General features: G+C 40.0%; 1 protein-coding gene across 3 annotated transcripts in view; it reads left to right on the top strand.

The window, feature by feature from the left end:
* Nucleotides 1-13,366, top strand: part of FAF2 (Fas associated factor family member 2) — a 38,851-nt gene that overhangs the window by 12,443 nt on the left and 13,042 nt on the right. For 2 of the 3 annotated variants that reach the window (XM_005865515.2, XM_014539085.1), the window contains exons 2-7: nt 72-140; nt 3,668-3,802; nt 5,806-5,882; nt 9,429-9,567; nt 11,471-11,556; nt 11,653-11,744. In XM_005865515.2, the coding sequence (XP_005865577.1) occupies nt 72-140; nt 3,668-3,802; nt 5,806-5,882; nt 9,429-9,567; nt 11,471-11,556; nt 11,653-11,744 (598 nt within the window). The remainder of the gene's footprint in view (nt 1-71; nt 141-3,667; nt 3,803-5,805; nt 5,883-9,428; nt 9,568-11,470; nt 11,557-11,652; nt 11,745-13,366) is intronic. The other variant, XM_014539086.1, reaches the window with a different exon arrangement.

Here is a 13,366-nt window from a genome sequence, read left to right as displayed (position 1 = left end):
TAGGGATAAAAATACCTACAAATGTACTGTTGCTTTTCCCCTGAGTAACTTTTTGATTTTATCCTTTCCAGGATTTGACTGGCATAGAATCTATGGATCAATGTCGACATACCTTGGAACAGCATAACTGGAACATAGAGGTATAACAGGATTTATTCTGAGCTTCTTTCTTTCTTTTTAAAATATATTTTTATTGATTTCAGAAAGGAAGGGAAAGAAAGAGAGAAATAGAAACATCAGTGTGAGAGAGAATCATTGATTGGCTGCCTCCCACACACCCCCCACTAGGGATTGAGCCTGCAACCCGGGCATGTGCCCTTGACCTGAATCGAACCTGGGACCCTTCAGTCTGCAGGCTGATGCTCTATCCACTGAGCCACACCAGTCAGGGCTGAGCTTATTTCTTTTTCCATGGTCTAATAATGATTCAAAGACATGTATTTTTCCACAGCTGGAATCTTTTCTTTTAGTAGAGCTGGTTTTCAAATTTCCAACTCTTTAAGTCTTTAAAAATGAATGTGTGGACCCTGACTGAGTAGCTCAGTTGGTTAGAGCATTGTCCTGATAGCAAGTGTAATCCCTGGTCAGGGCACATACAAGAATCAATCAATGAGTATATAAACGAAAGCATAAATAAGTGGAACAACAAATTATGTTTCTCTATCTCTTCTGTCTCAAATCAAAAAATGAATGTGTAGCGCGGCCGGCATGGCTCAGTGGTTGAGTGTTGACCTATGAACCAGGAGGTCAAGGTTCAGTTCCCAGTCAGGGCACATGCCCAGGTTGTGGGCTTGATCCCCAGTGTGGGGCATGCAGGAGGCAGCTGATCAATGATTCTCTTTCATCGTTAATATTGCTATCCTCTCCCTCTCCCTTCCTCTCTGAAATCAGTAAAAATATATTTTAAAAATAGTGGGTAGAAAAAGTGAAGCTTTATGATCAAAGTTTATAAAATAGAAAAGGTAGTGACCAAATTCCTCAATATAGTGCCTACTCCCTGTGTGTGTGTGTGTGTGTACACACACACACACACACACACACTGAGTGGCCAGATTATTATGACCACCCCATCAGTACTTCGTTGGGCCACCTTTTGCCTTCAATACTGTGGCGATTCTTCTTGGCATTGACTCCACGAGATGTTGAAAGGTGATGCGAGGAATCTGACACCATGCCTGATGAATAGCACTGTCCAGTTCTGTGAGATTTGATGGTTGTGGAACCAGCTGCCTGATGGCTCTTTTAACTTCATCTCACAAATGCTCAATTGGATTGAGATCTGGTGATTGTGGGGGCCACCTAATCAAGGTAAAGTCTCCCTCATGTTCTTGAAACCACTCCTGCACAATACAAGCACCGTGGCATGGCGCATTGTCTTGTTGGAAGAAGCCATCTCCATTGGGATACACCATCAACATGATAGGATGAACTTGATCAGCAATGATACTTAGGTATGTTGTGCTGTTCAGCCGTTTATAATGATCTGGCCCTCTAGCAACTTCAGAGCGAAATTATACCTAATCTGCCTACAAACGTTAGGTGGTCATAATAATCTTGCCACTCAGAGAGAGAGAGAGAGAGAGAGAGTGAGAGAGAGAGAGAGAGAGAGAGAGTGTGTGTGTGTGTGTGTATTTAATGGCTCTTTGGGGGAAAACTTGTTTTTTTCAATGTTAGTTAATAATGGTGATAGCAAACATCTTGTCCTCACTGTAACATCTCTTGTTTTATTATTACTGTGATTACTGTGATATTGGTGGTTGTTTTGAGATAGATCCATTTGAGCAGAGATACTTGTTTTTACCGGTTTTGTTAACTAGTATATTCCCCCATTTCCTCCCTTCCCTTCTCTCTAAAAAAATCAATGGGAAAAATATCCTTATATCCTTGGGTGAGGATTAACAACAAAATAGAGTGGATGTTGAATTTTATCAAACACCCTTTGATCTCTTGAAATTACTGTTTCAATTATGGTATGTTACTTGAATAGGGTGCTGGATTTCTGAAAATACATGTATTCCTGAGTGAACCTGTTTCTGATCCATTAAATTTTAGGCTCTGGCATCCTACCAATGAATGAGACTAAGTCCCTACTCTCATGAAACTTAATTCTAGATAATTTGTGCTCATAATAAGTGCTATGAATGAGTGTAGGAAATGTAATAGGATCTAAGAACTTATTTTGATTTATTTTCTTTTTTTGAGAAATTATTTATTTATTTAATATATTTTATTGATTTTAGAGAGAGGAAGGGAGAGATAGATGGAAACATCCACAATGAGAATCATGGATTGGCTGCCTCCTGCACGCCCCCTACTGGGGTTGAGCCCACAACCCGGGCATGTGTCCTGACTGGGAATTGAACCGTGACCTCCTGGTTTATAGGTAGATGCTCAACCACTTAGCTATGCTGGCCGGGCAAGAAGTTATTTTAAATAGGGTGGTCAAGTAAGGCTTTTTTGAGGAGGTTACATTTGAGCTGATGCCTGAATACAGATGAAATGAATGTGCCTGAATGTGAAAATTTTGAGGGAATTGCATTTGAGGCATAGGGAATGATGTTGCTTTACATGATATTTTTGTGCTATCTCCTCATTAGATTTTCACTTCAAGCATATGCTGGCTTTATAAAATGACTTTACTTGATAAAATGAGTTGAGAAGTATAAATAGCATAGATTTGAAAGAAAATACTTGTGCCCGGCCAGTGTGGCCCAATGGTTGAGCATTGACCCATGAACCAGGATATCAAGGTTTGATTCCCAGTCAGTCACATGCCTGGGTTGTGGGCTCAATCCTCAGTAGGGGGCGTGATGATTCTCTCTCATCATTGATGTTTCTATCTTTCCCTCTCCCTTCTTCTCTGAAATCAATAAAACCCTATTTTAAAAAAAAAGGAAAGAAAATACTTGTTTCTGCCTTTCTCTATGTTTTCCCCCATCATTCATAATCTGTTTCCTAGATCTTTCTTGGTAAGCTTTCTTAGAAAATGCTTTCTTTTTAGAGATTTTCAAGTTTTTCAGCATAAGCTATACAAAGTAGCATATCTTTTACTTTCTTCTGTATCTGTCCTGTTATCCCCTCTTCGGTTTTTTTTCAATGTTTATTTTCCTTTTTTTAAAATGAGACTTGCTAGGGACTGGTTTATTTTCTTACTTTTTTTGTTTATGAAAAATCTCATATTTATCAGGTTTTTTTTCTATGTTTTTATTTATTAAGAAAATTTTATCTTTAATCTATTTTCATGCTTTTGTAGGGTTATGTTCTTTTTTTTAGGGGCATTGTCTACATTGCATTCTCTTTTTTTGTTTTTGTTTTTTCTCTCTTTTTTTGTTTTTTTCTACGTTGTATTTTCTGTAGGTGGTTCTCCTTAGGCTTGTACATTGAAGCACCTTACTTCCCAGCCATCCTCAATAACACAGGCCATCTGAATAAAAGCAGTGTGCTTGCTGCATAAATGGTGCTTCCAGACAGGTTCTTTGTACTGCTCTGTTGTGTGTGAATTCTGGAGTCATACCCCACATTACCTCCCACCATAACAAGTGAAAGGTCCAAGAAGATACACTTCTCAGGTTACCTGTTTTATAACACCAAGCAACAGTTGCCTCATCTCTTCTTCTCAGTTGATTTGAGCATCACTGAAATTCTTTTTACTCTTTTTCCTTCTCAGGCTGCTGTACAGGACAGATTGAATGAGCAAGAGGGTGTACCAAGTGTTTTCAACCCACCTCCATCACGACCCCTGCAGGTGAACACAGCCGACCAAAGGATCTACAGCTATGTTGTCTCAAGACCGCAACCAAGGGCAAGTGACTTCATCACTGGAATTCCCCCCTTTATAAGTCCATTCACGTGGTTGTGTTGGTCTCTGTGTGACAGGAGCAAGAGAGATACTCAGAATGGATAGCTGGACCTGGCTCCTTGGTAGATTTATTGGGTTTATTATTTTCCCTTGATTCTTTTTTCCCCTCGAGCCCACATTCCCTCCCACTTCCTTGATTCTTTAATGAAGTGATACAGTAACTGCCCATTTTGTATGTGTGTTGGGGGTGGGGGGGTTCTTTGCCAGTTATTTGAAACAGTTTCTGCACCTTGTTTTTTGAGTAATTGTATTTACATGTCTAAAAATGTTTGCTACATGTTGACTAGCTATTCCACTTTTTTGTTTTTTAATCCTCACCCAAGAATATGTTCTTATTGATTTTAGAGAGAGAGGAGGGGTGAGGGAGAGAGAGAGAAACATCAGTTTGAGAAACATTGATCCTTTGCCTCACACATGAACCCCGACTGGAGATCCAAGCTGCAAACCTTTTGGGAATATGGGACGACACTCCAGCCAACTGAGCCACCCGGCTAGGGCTAGACCTCCACTTTTAAGTTAGAATGTTTACGGAGTTCTTTGTTGCTTTATTTAACTTAATTTTAAGCTAATTCTAGGGAAATGCTTGGAATCTTTGTTGAGAGCCTTCACCATATCTTTAAAATTAGTCTTCAAGGGCTAGTAGCAAGGAAGTGGTACAGTTAAATTCAGCAGGCTTTAAGAGCGCTCCAGTGTACCTGGTATTTGGTGCTGGGGATCCAGAGATGAATGATGAGCCAGTTCTCCCTTTCACATTGCTCATAGTCTAATTAGGGAGGTCAGATGTGAATACAGTACTGATAATGGACTCCAGAGAACTTTCTGGAGTTTCTCTTTTTAAATATATATTTAAAAATATATATATTTTAGAGAGGAAGGGAGAGGGGGAGAGAGAGAGAAACATCAGTGATGAGAGAGAATCATTGAACAGCTGCCTCCTGCATGCCCCCTACAGGGGACTGAGCCTGCAACCAGGCATGTGTCCTTGACTGGAATTGAACCTGGGACCCTTCATTCTGCAGGCCGACACTCTATCCACTGAGCCAAACCAGCTAGGGCATGGAGTTACTCATAATTCTTGGAGTTACACTCACCTCTTGTACTTGGATTTAGAATTCCAAGAAAGTACTCCCTTTAACTTTGTAGCAGTTAGAATTTCTTCCATCATTATACCTTTTGTGAGCACTTGACAGTGTTTTAAAATGGAGTTTCTAAGTAGTTGTTTTGGGGTATTTTGAAGTAGAAGAGCAGATGGTTTCCTATAGCAATTGTATATCCCAGTGTTTCCTTAGTTTGTTTTTGGCTTGTCTCAGTGTTTTAAGCCCTTATGTTAGCTATGAGGCTCCAGAGCTCCCTAGCTATGGACACAGGGAGGGTTTCAGGTTAACACAATATGATATATAAGAAATGCTTTGTAAACTATAAACCTCTCTCTATATATGCTAGTTAATTACAACAGCAGCAATAATCAACATTGTTAAAGTAATAATTAGCATTATTACTAAGATTAGCAGCTATATGGAGATTTATAATTGTGGTTAATATAATTGTCAGTTGTATACATGTCCAAGGCAGTAAAAGTTATCTTTCTTGCTATTTCTGTATACCATATTTTAATACGTGAATGTGAAAAAAGGAAAGAAGGAATAATTAAGATTTGGGGAGGAAAACTTGCAATTGAGTTTGTCAGCTAATATAAGTAAATGCAGAAAAATTGTTGGAGCAGATTTTAATTCAAAAATTGTGTGATAAAAGAAAAATATATGATAGTGTTAAATGAAATGAGATCAAAGACGGTCTTTAAGGAGACTGATGTGGCCAGGAAGAGGAACCATATTGCAAAGGGAGAAATCACATGAAGGACAAACAGAGTGAAAAATTGAACTAGCCATGTTGTAAGGTATTAGTGAATGAATGAATGGTATCTAACTTTATTTTTGGAATTTCAGGGGCTGCTCGGATGGGGTTATTACTTGATAATGCTTCCATTCCGGTTTACCTATTACACAATACTTGATATATTTAGGTACGTACCTTTGTATTTATGTGTTAGCAATAGGGTAGACTTTGGAGCGGAAAGGTAGACCAGAATAAGATTTATACTCTATCAATTTTGATTTGGCAATTTGACATCAGACTGAATATTCCTCTTAAACAATCTTTTTATGAAGTATGAAAATATTTTAAATTATTCAAACATAACAGATGATGTGAAATGAAATTGTTTTGAACTAGTCTTGCTTACCGTTTTCAAGAATCTACCTACATTTATTATTATCTTCCCTCCTCCCACCATGTTTGTCACCTCAACATTCTCTAGTTAATTCACCCTTTCCTTTCTAACCACCATATCTACTAGCTTCAAATTACTTGTAACTTTTACCCTAACCCAGGGGTCCTCAAACTTTTTAAACAGGGGGCCAGTTCACTGTCCCTCAGACCGTTGGAGGGCTGGACTATAGTTTAAAAAAAAAAACTATGAACAAATTCCTATGCACACTGCACTTATCTTATTTTGAAGTATAAAAACAAAACGGGAACAAATACAATATTTGTATTTGCATGTGGCCTGCGGGCCGTAGTTTGAGGACCCCTGCCCTAACCCATCTAGATAACTCCATCTGACTACTGATAATCCAAAAAAATTATCTTGCTCTCAGATTATTCACTTTTCTCCAGACTCCCTTGCAAGTTTCATCTCTCTAGACACTCCTATACAATTCCTTCTGTTCAGGCTGATAATACTGGAGCCTTTCTGTATATATACCCCCTTGCTTCACACTTAACCTTTTTTCTTGCTTCCTTCATGTACCATTTGGAGAGCTCAGCACTAGAAGCTACAGAGGGGCCAGGGCTAGAAAATGTCCAGGGTTTCCAAATTGCTGGCACATTAGGTTTGGGTGTCTGGTCTAGAGCTGAGTAGTAAATGAACCCATACCTAGGCTTTATAGGGAACTAAAATGTTTATGGGCCAATAGGTAGAGCTTGGATCCGTGGTCTGGACCTTGCATATAGGACAACCCATACCTCCCTCAAATGTGGGATAGCCTTTGCCTTGCTCTAGGGCAGCGGTCGCCAACCGGTGGTCCTTTAGGTCCGAAAGGTTGGCGACCGCTGCTTTAGGGAACAGAGGTCTAATGTGAGGGCCCAGCAGCTGCAGAAGTGCAAGGGTCAGACAACACCTTTTACCTTGGTCATTTAGTGTCTTTTTGTTGTTGTTTTGTTAATCCTCACCTGAGGATATTTTTTCCATTGATTTTTTTTTTTAGGGGAAAGGGAGGGAGACAAGGGGGCAGAGAAACATCTATGTGAGAGAGAAACACATCGATTGGTTGCCTCCCACACACACCCGAACTGGGGTGGGGGATCGATGGAACCTGCAACCCAGGTATGCCTTTAACTGGGATTCAGTACTCTGGCCAACACTCTAACCATTGAACCACACTGGCCAGGGCCATTTAGTGTTTTAGGAGCCTGCTTGCTTAATGGCTTTCTTGCTTTAGCAAAGTTCTTATAGATCAACAATTAACCAATTAGTACTCTTTTCATCTCTGTTTATTTAAGAATGAGCATGTAAAAACCTTTAAAATCTTAATGAAGACCAAGTTGATATCTCTATTTTTTTAAGCTAATTGTCCTAAAGTATCCTATATGATAAAACCCTAATATGCAAATCAATCAGACAGCGGAATGACGGGTCGCTATGACACTCACTGACCACCAGGGGGTGGACGCTCAACATAGGAGCTGCCCCCTGGTGGTCAGTGCACTCCCACAGGGGGAGCGCCGCTCAGCAGAAAAGCCGGGCTCGCAGCTGGCGAGCGCAGCAGTGGTGGTGGGAGCCTCTCCTGCCCCAGAGGCAGCGCTAAGGACCCCTCAGGGGATGTCCACCTGCTGGCTTAGGCCCACTCCTCTCGGGGAACAGGCCTAAGCCGGCAGGCAGACATCCCTGAGGGGTCCCGTACTGCGAGAGGGTGCAGGCTGGGCTGAGGGATCCCCCTCCTCAGTGCACAAATGTCGTGCACTGGGCCTCTAGTATATTATAATGAGAAACAAAAAAGGTAAATCCTTTATCCATTCATTCATCAAAATGGAACTTAAAGACTAATAAGATAATCCTAAAACTAATTTCAGAGAAAGTTATCAAACATCAATCTTCTACAGGATTTCTACTCACATAAACAGCTTTTTTGTTAATTAAATTTATTGGGTGACATTGGTTAATAAGACTATATAAGATTCAAGTGTATGATTCTATAATATATCTGTATGTGCATTGTGTGCTCACCACCTAAAGTTTAGTCTCCCTAATGTCATCATTTATTTGACTGTACACAGCTTCTTACATTTGTTTTTAATTTGCTCTGGAATGTTTGTGTCAGTCAGTTTGATTTGATTACTCAGGAGAAATTCCAAGTGAAATTGTATACTACTACACATGAGGAATTTGAGGGGGTAAGGGATTGGAATTGTTTTAAGATTTGGTAAGGAAAGTGTCATAGTTTAGTCACCTTTTCTGTGCTGAAAATTTCTCAAGTATATGAATATTGTTTGTTTTCCATGGAAAAAAAATATGCATGGCATGTGTTACTAATTTGAAATATATATGTTATTTTTATTAATTTCAGAGAAGAATGGAGAGGGAAAGACAGATAGAATCATTGATCGGCTGCCTCCTGCATGCCCCACACTGGGGATCAAACTCGCAACTCAGTCCTGTCCCCTGACCAGGAATCAAACTGTGACCTCCTGGTTCATAGGTGGAGGCTCAGTCACTGAGCAATGCTAGCCGGGCATGTGTTACTAATTTTAAGGAAATTATCATCCAAGCAACTTGTTTAATGTTATGTAACATTGCCTTCTATGGAAATCCAAAGGACAAACAAATGGTGCTATGCAAATAAAATAAGATGGGCTCTTCAGAAACAAACCATCCTTTATCTTACAATAGCTGCCAGGTCCCCAAATCTGCCAGTGCACTCTAGATCAATTGAACAGTCTCCTCTGAGGATGCCATCAACCATAAATCATCATGCAGAATTTACTTGCCCCTTTGAAGAGCAAGTAAATCATGACTACAAGTTCAGGTTTCAAGTTCCTGTCCATAATTCGAATAGCTTGGGAGTATGCACTAAAAATTCAAAATTCCTAGAGTGACTGGAGAACTGAAATTTTTGTTGTATTTTACTTAATTTAAATTTTGGTAGCCACGTGCTTTGTGCCTCCCATATAGATGGTGCCCGTATGGAGAGTCTGAGGCACAGCTTGATCCATGATCTTTTGGATACTGTGTCTTTCTTTCCCAGTTCTTCTAGCTGTAAATTTTTCTGCAGAGAGCACTCAGGGTTTGTTTGGGTCAATATTGAAATTTATAATCCTCGTAGTTCACATTCTTCTTGAATAGGTGATGGAACAACACTTGCTGCTTTGCAGCTTTTGAGCCAGGCTCTCCTCTCAGTTTTGAGGTCCACTCCCCACCTCCGTGCCTCTGGTACAGGAATCTTTACAAACTGGCCCGCCCACATGCACTACAGTAAGCCAATTCATGTGATATTTATTCCTTCCTCCCCAGGTTTGCTCTTCGTTTTATACGGCCTGACCCTCGCAGCCGGGTCACTGACCCCGTTGGGGACATTGTTTCATTTATGCACTCTTTTGAAGAAAAATATGGGAGGGCACACCCTGTCTTCTACCAGGGAACGTACAGCCAGGTCAGTGCCACAAACCATATAGATGCCAATTTATTGATATGATTCTCTCCACAAAGGAAAGGAAAGCCCAGCACTGATCATGTCATGATCATTCTTTTACTGAGAAACCTTAAATTGCTCTTCACTATTTACAGAAAAAAGGACCAAACCTTCTAGCTGGGCCCTCCTTGATCTAACCCTAACCTCCTTTTGAGGTCTTACCCACATAACTTGTTTCCCCAATATCCTAGGTTCCAGCTAAACTGCTTCCTGAATAGTCTGTACTTTCCCACCTCTGTGCCTTTGCTTTTGCTATTCCCTCCACCTGCAATGCTGTCCTCACATTTTTGCTAATTAGATCTTACCCATCCTTCAACCAGCTCATGTCATTCCCTTCTTATGCCCTTTAGTGATTGTTATGCCCTACCCTGGCCTACTTTGCGACTTAAGTAGTGCTTTCATAGTGTTGTTTTTAATCTTATAGTAATTTCACGTTTTTCTCTGTATTTTAGTTATTTGTGTCAGTGTCTTCTTTCCTATACCTTTGAAGGCAAAGCCTGAAGTCTTCTTTGATCCCTCACAGAGTTGAATAAAGGCATAGACCATAGATTCAAGGCAGCACATCTCATTAGCCCAAACCTCACCGACCTTTGACTTGTTACCTCGGGGTGAAAATGAAGAGTTCTATGGGTTTTAAGCGTATTTCTAGTTTGCCAGAGAAAAATGTAGAAATAACACTATAGACATAGGCCAAAGGGTAGTTGTATTCTATAGCCCCCAGGATTCCTAAATCTATCTGGAGAAATAGAAAAATGCTTACTCTTGCTTCCTGCTTTGATTCTCTCACATCTGCTTTTTCTCAGTCTCCCTCACTGGCTGCTCCCACCCCACTGGATAAGCATTAGGCACCTACTATATCAGTGATTCCCAAAGTGGGCGCTACCGCCCCCTGGTGGGCGCTGCAGCGATCCAGGGGGGCGGTGATGGCCACAGGTGCATTTGTTTTAACTTTTTTTGTATTACCTTTCTATTCTGAGTTCAATAAATAGTTTCATAATTTCAAACTTCAATGTTTCTAATTTACACCTTTCTTTACTATATTTTATGAAAAAGGTAGAAACATTAATACATATATCTTTCTGTTTAATTGCTATTAAAATTTAAAAAAAATTAATTTCCAGGGGGTGCTGAGTAATATTTTTTCTGGAAAGGGGGCGGTAGGCCAAATAAGTTTGGGAACCACTGTACTATATGCTAGTCATTGTGCTCAGTGCTAGAGATATTGAATGAGATTGGCACCTCTCATACACTCTCTCTGCTGTGATCCTGATGTGGAGGGTAGACCACCACTGCTCATTCAGGAAATCTTAATTGAATTGTAATGGACTACGATTATGCAAATGCAAAAGCACACACGGGAATCTTGGACACTAGCCTGGTCTTTGAAGATCTTTTCAACCCCATGCTCTTCAGAGCATCTTTGGGTCCCACCGTCCCTCATTCCTGCTTGGTAGATAGCCTGGGATCATCTTCGCAGTATTTTTTATTTTCAAGGATGTCGGAGCTGTAAAGTGGCAAAATTCTCACCTCCCTTTTCAGGTGGTCAGACACTCCTGTTTTTACCTTCCTTTAGACTGGCAACAGCTGACGTCTGTGATTTGTTGGGGACCTTTATTTGTCAGCTGTCTACTCTCAGGTGCCTGATACAACTAAAATGTTTTTATTAATGCTTGTTAGCATGGACTTTGCATAGGGGGATAAACTCCATGGGTGTGAGAGTAGTAGTCCAGGACTTTTGATTTTTTACTTACTTTTTTCCCTCATTTCTCCTTTTGTTCCTAAATGTATCCATTAGGACCCTTAGCCTAATTAAAAGCTCAAGGTACAGTCATCCTAATAATTAGTGATCTTCTGTTTCCCACAGGCACTGAATGATGCCAAGCGGGAGCTTCGCTTTCTTTTGGTTTATCTTCATGGAGATGATCACCAGGACTCTGATGAATTCTGTCGGTGAGTGGATGGATCATTTTCTTTCTCTTCTGACCTTATCTGCTGAGAGTTTACAGTAAGCAAGTTCTCTCCTGTCCTTTTTATCCCTCTCCACAGCAACACCCTCTGTGCCCCTGAAGTTATTTCACTAATAAACACTAGGATGCTCTTCTGGGCGTGCTCCACAAATAAGCCTGAGGGCTACAGGGGTAAGTTGTGTTTCTTCTGCCTCATTGTGATTGTTGGGATATCTTTGGAATAATCTGGAAAGACTTGCCATTTATTGCATGATTATTCTATGGTAGACACAATGTTAGTTGCTATTTATACATTATCTCATTTAATCTTCTCAGCAGTCCTGAGAGAGAAGGTTGTATTACACCTCCACTTCCTGGTGTAGGAAACAGGCTTAAAGATTTAAGCCTGTCCACAATCACACAGTTAGCAAGTTTTGGAGTAAGCTCAGGTTTTTTAGACTTTAGCCCATGCTTTTCTTTCTTTTTTTAATTAAAACATTTTTTTTTCAATTACAGTTGACATTCAATATAATATTAGTTTCAGATGTACAGCATAGTGGTTAGACATTTATATAACTTATGGAGTGATCCCCCCAATAATTCTAACACCACCTGGCACCCTACATAGTTAAAACAATATAATTGATTATATTCCCTATGCTATATTTTACATCCCCGTGACTATATCTGCCAATTTGTACTTCTTGATCCCTTTACCTTTGTTCATCCAGACCCCCACTCTGGTCCATTCTAATAATCCTCACCTGAGAATATGTTTTTTGTTGTTGTTGTTTTTTTAAATTGATTTTAGAGAGAGAGAAACAAAAACATAGTTCTGTTGCCTTCCACAACATGCCCCAGCTGGGGATTGAACCTCTAACCTGCGTATATTCCCTGACTGGGAATTGAAGCCATCAGTTCCTTCCGGTGAAGAGGATGACTCCAACCAGCTGAGCCACATCAGTCAAGGGCTTGCCTTTAATCTTAATGGGCTTCTTACTGAAGAGCTTATTTTCATCATCAGTAATTTTAATAGAGCTTCTTGCACAATGAGTTAGTTATTTGAGTACCTTGAGTGCTGATAGGGATTCAGAAAGTTCAGCTCTTTGCTGATAATGACTCTTAAAGTATTTTTAGAAGTCAGTATGAAACAAGGGCTTCCAGTGGAAAAAAAATGTAGTTATAGTGCAGCTACTTCTGTTCAGCAACTTTTGAGTGAATACTAGCATATCAGCCACTATGCTAGATCCTGAGAACCAAAGCTGCAACAGATGTTTGCCTACATCCTGGAATCTGAATCTTTACTCCAAATTGGTTTTTAAACGTCTCTAAGTTCCTACAGCATGCATTTGCCATGCTAATTAATACAGCTTTGGAGGGTGGATGGTGGATAGAAGGAGACTAAAGATATTTTTATAAAAACTTGCAAAATCCCTTAAATTGTAAGGAAATCATAGGTAAAACTTGTGGTAAAATCTTGGTTATTTAGAAGCCAACTTTACAAACGCCTTTGAAACAGAAAAGCTAGCTTTTTTTGCAGAGTGAAAAAAGACATGGTGAAAGGAAGGGATTGGATAAGATGATGATGGAAATCAGCACCAGTAGCATAAGGCTAAGACTTGAAGCCTTGTTCCCTATAGGCTTGACCTCTTCCATAGGGAAAAATTATGCTAAGTAGTAGTTAGAGTTTTATAAACTCTTTGTTACCCATCAAACAGACATTGTCCTTGAACTCTGCAGCCTTCCCTAGCATCATTGTGACCACTACATCCCCACCGGGAAAGCCTTGTCTATTCTATAATTACCTGGGAATA

Source organism: Myotis brandtii, unplaced genomic scaffold (genome assembly GCF_000412655.1).
Source record: "Myotis brandtii unplaced genomic scaffold, ASM41265v1 scaffold208, whole genome shotgun sequence".
Taxonomy (NCBI): domain Eukaryota; kingdom Metazoa; phylum Chordata; class Mammalia; order Chiroptera; family Vespertilionidae; genus Myotis; species Myotis brandtii.
Note: the sequence above shows the minus strand (reverse complement) of the source record. Positions and strands in the feature narration are given on the sequence as shown.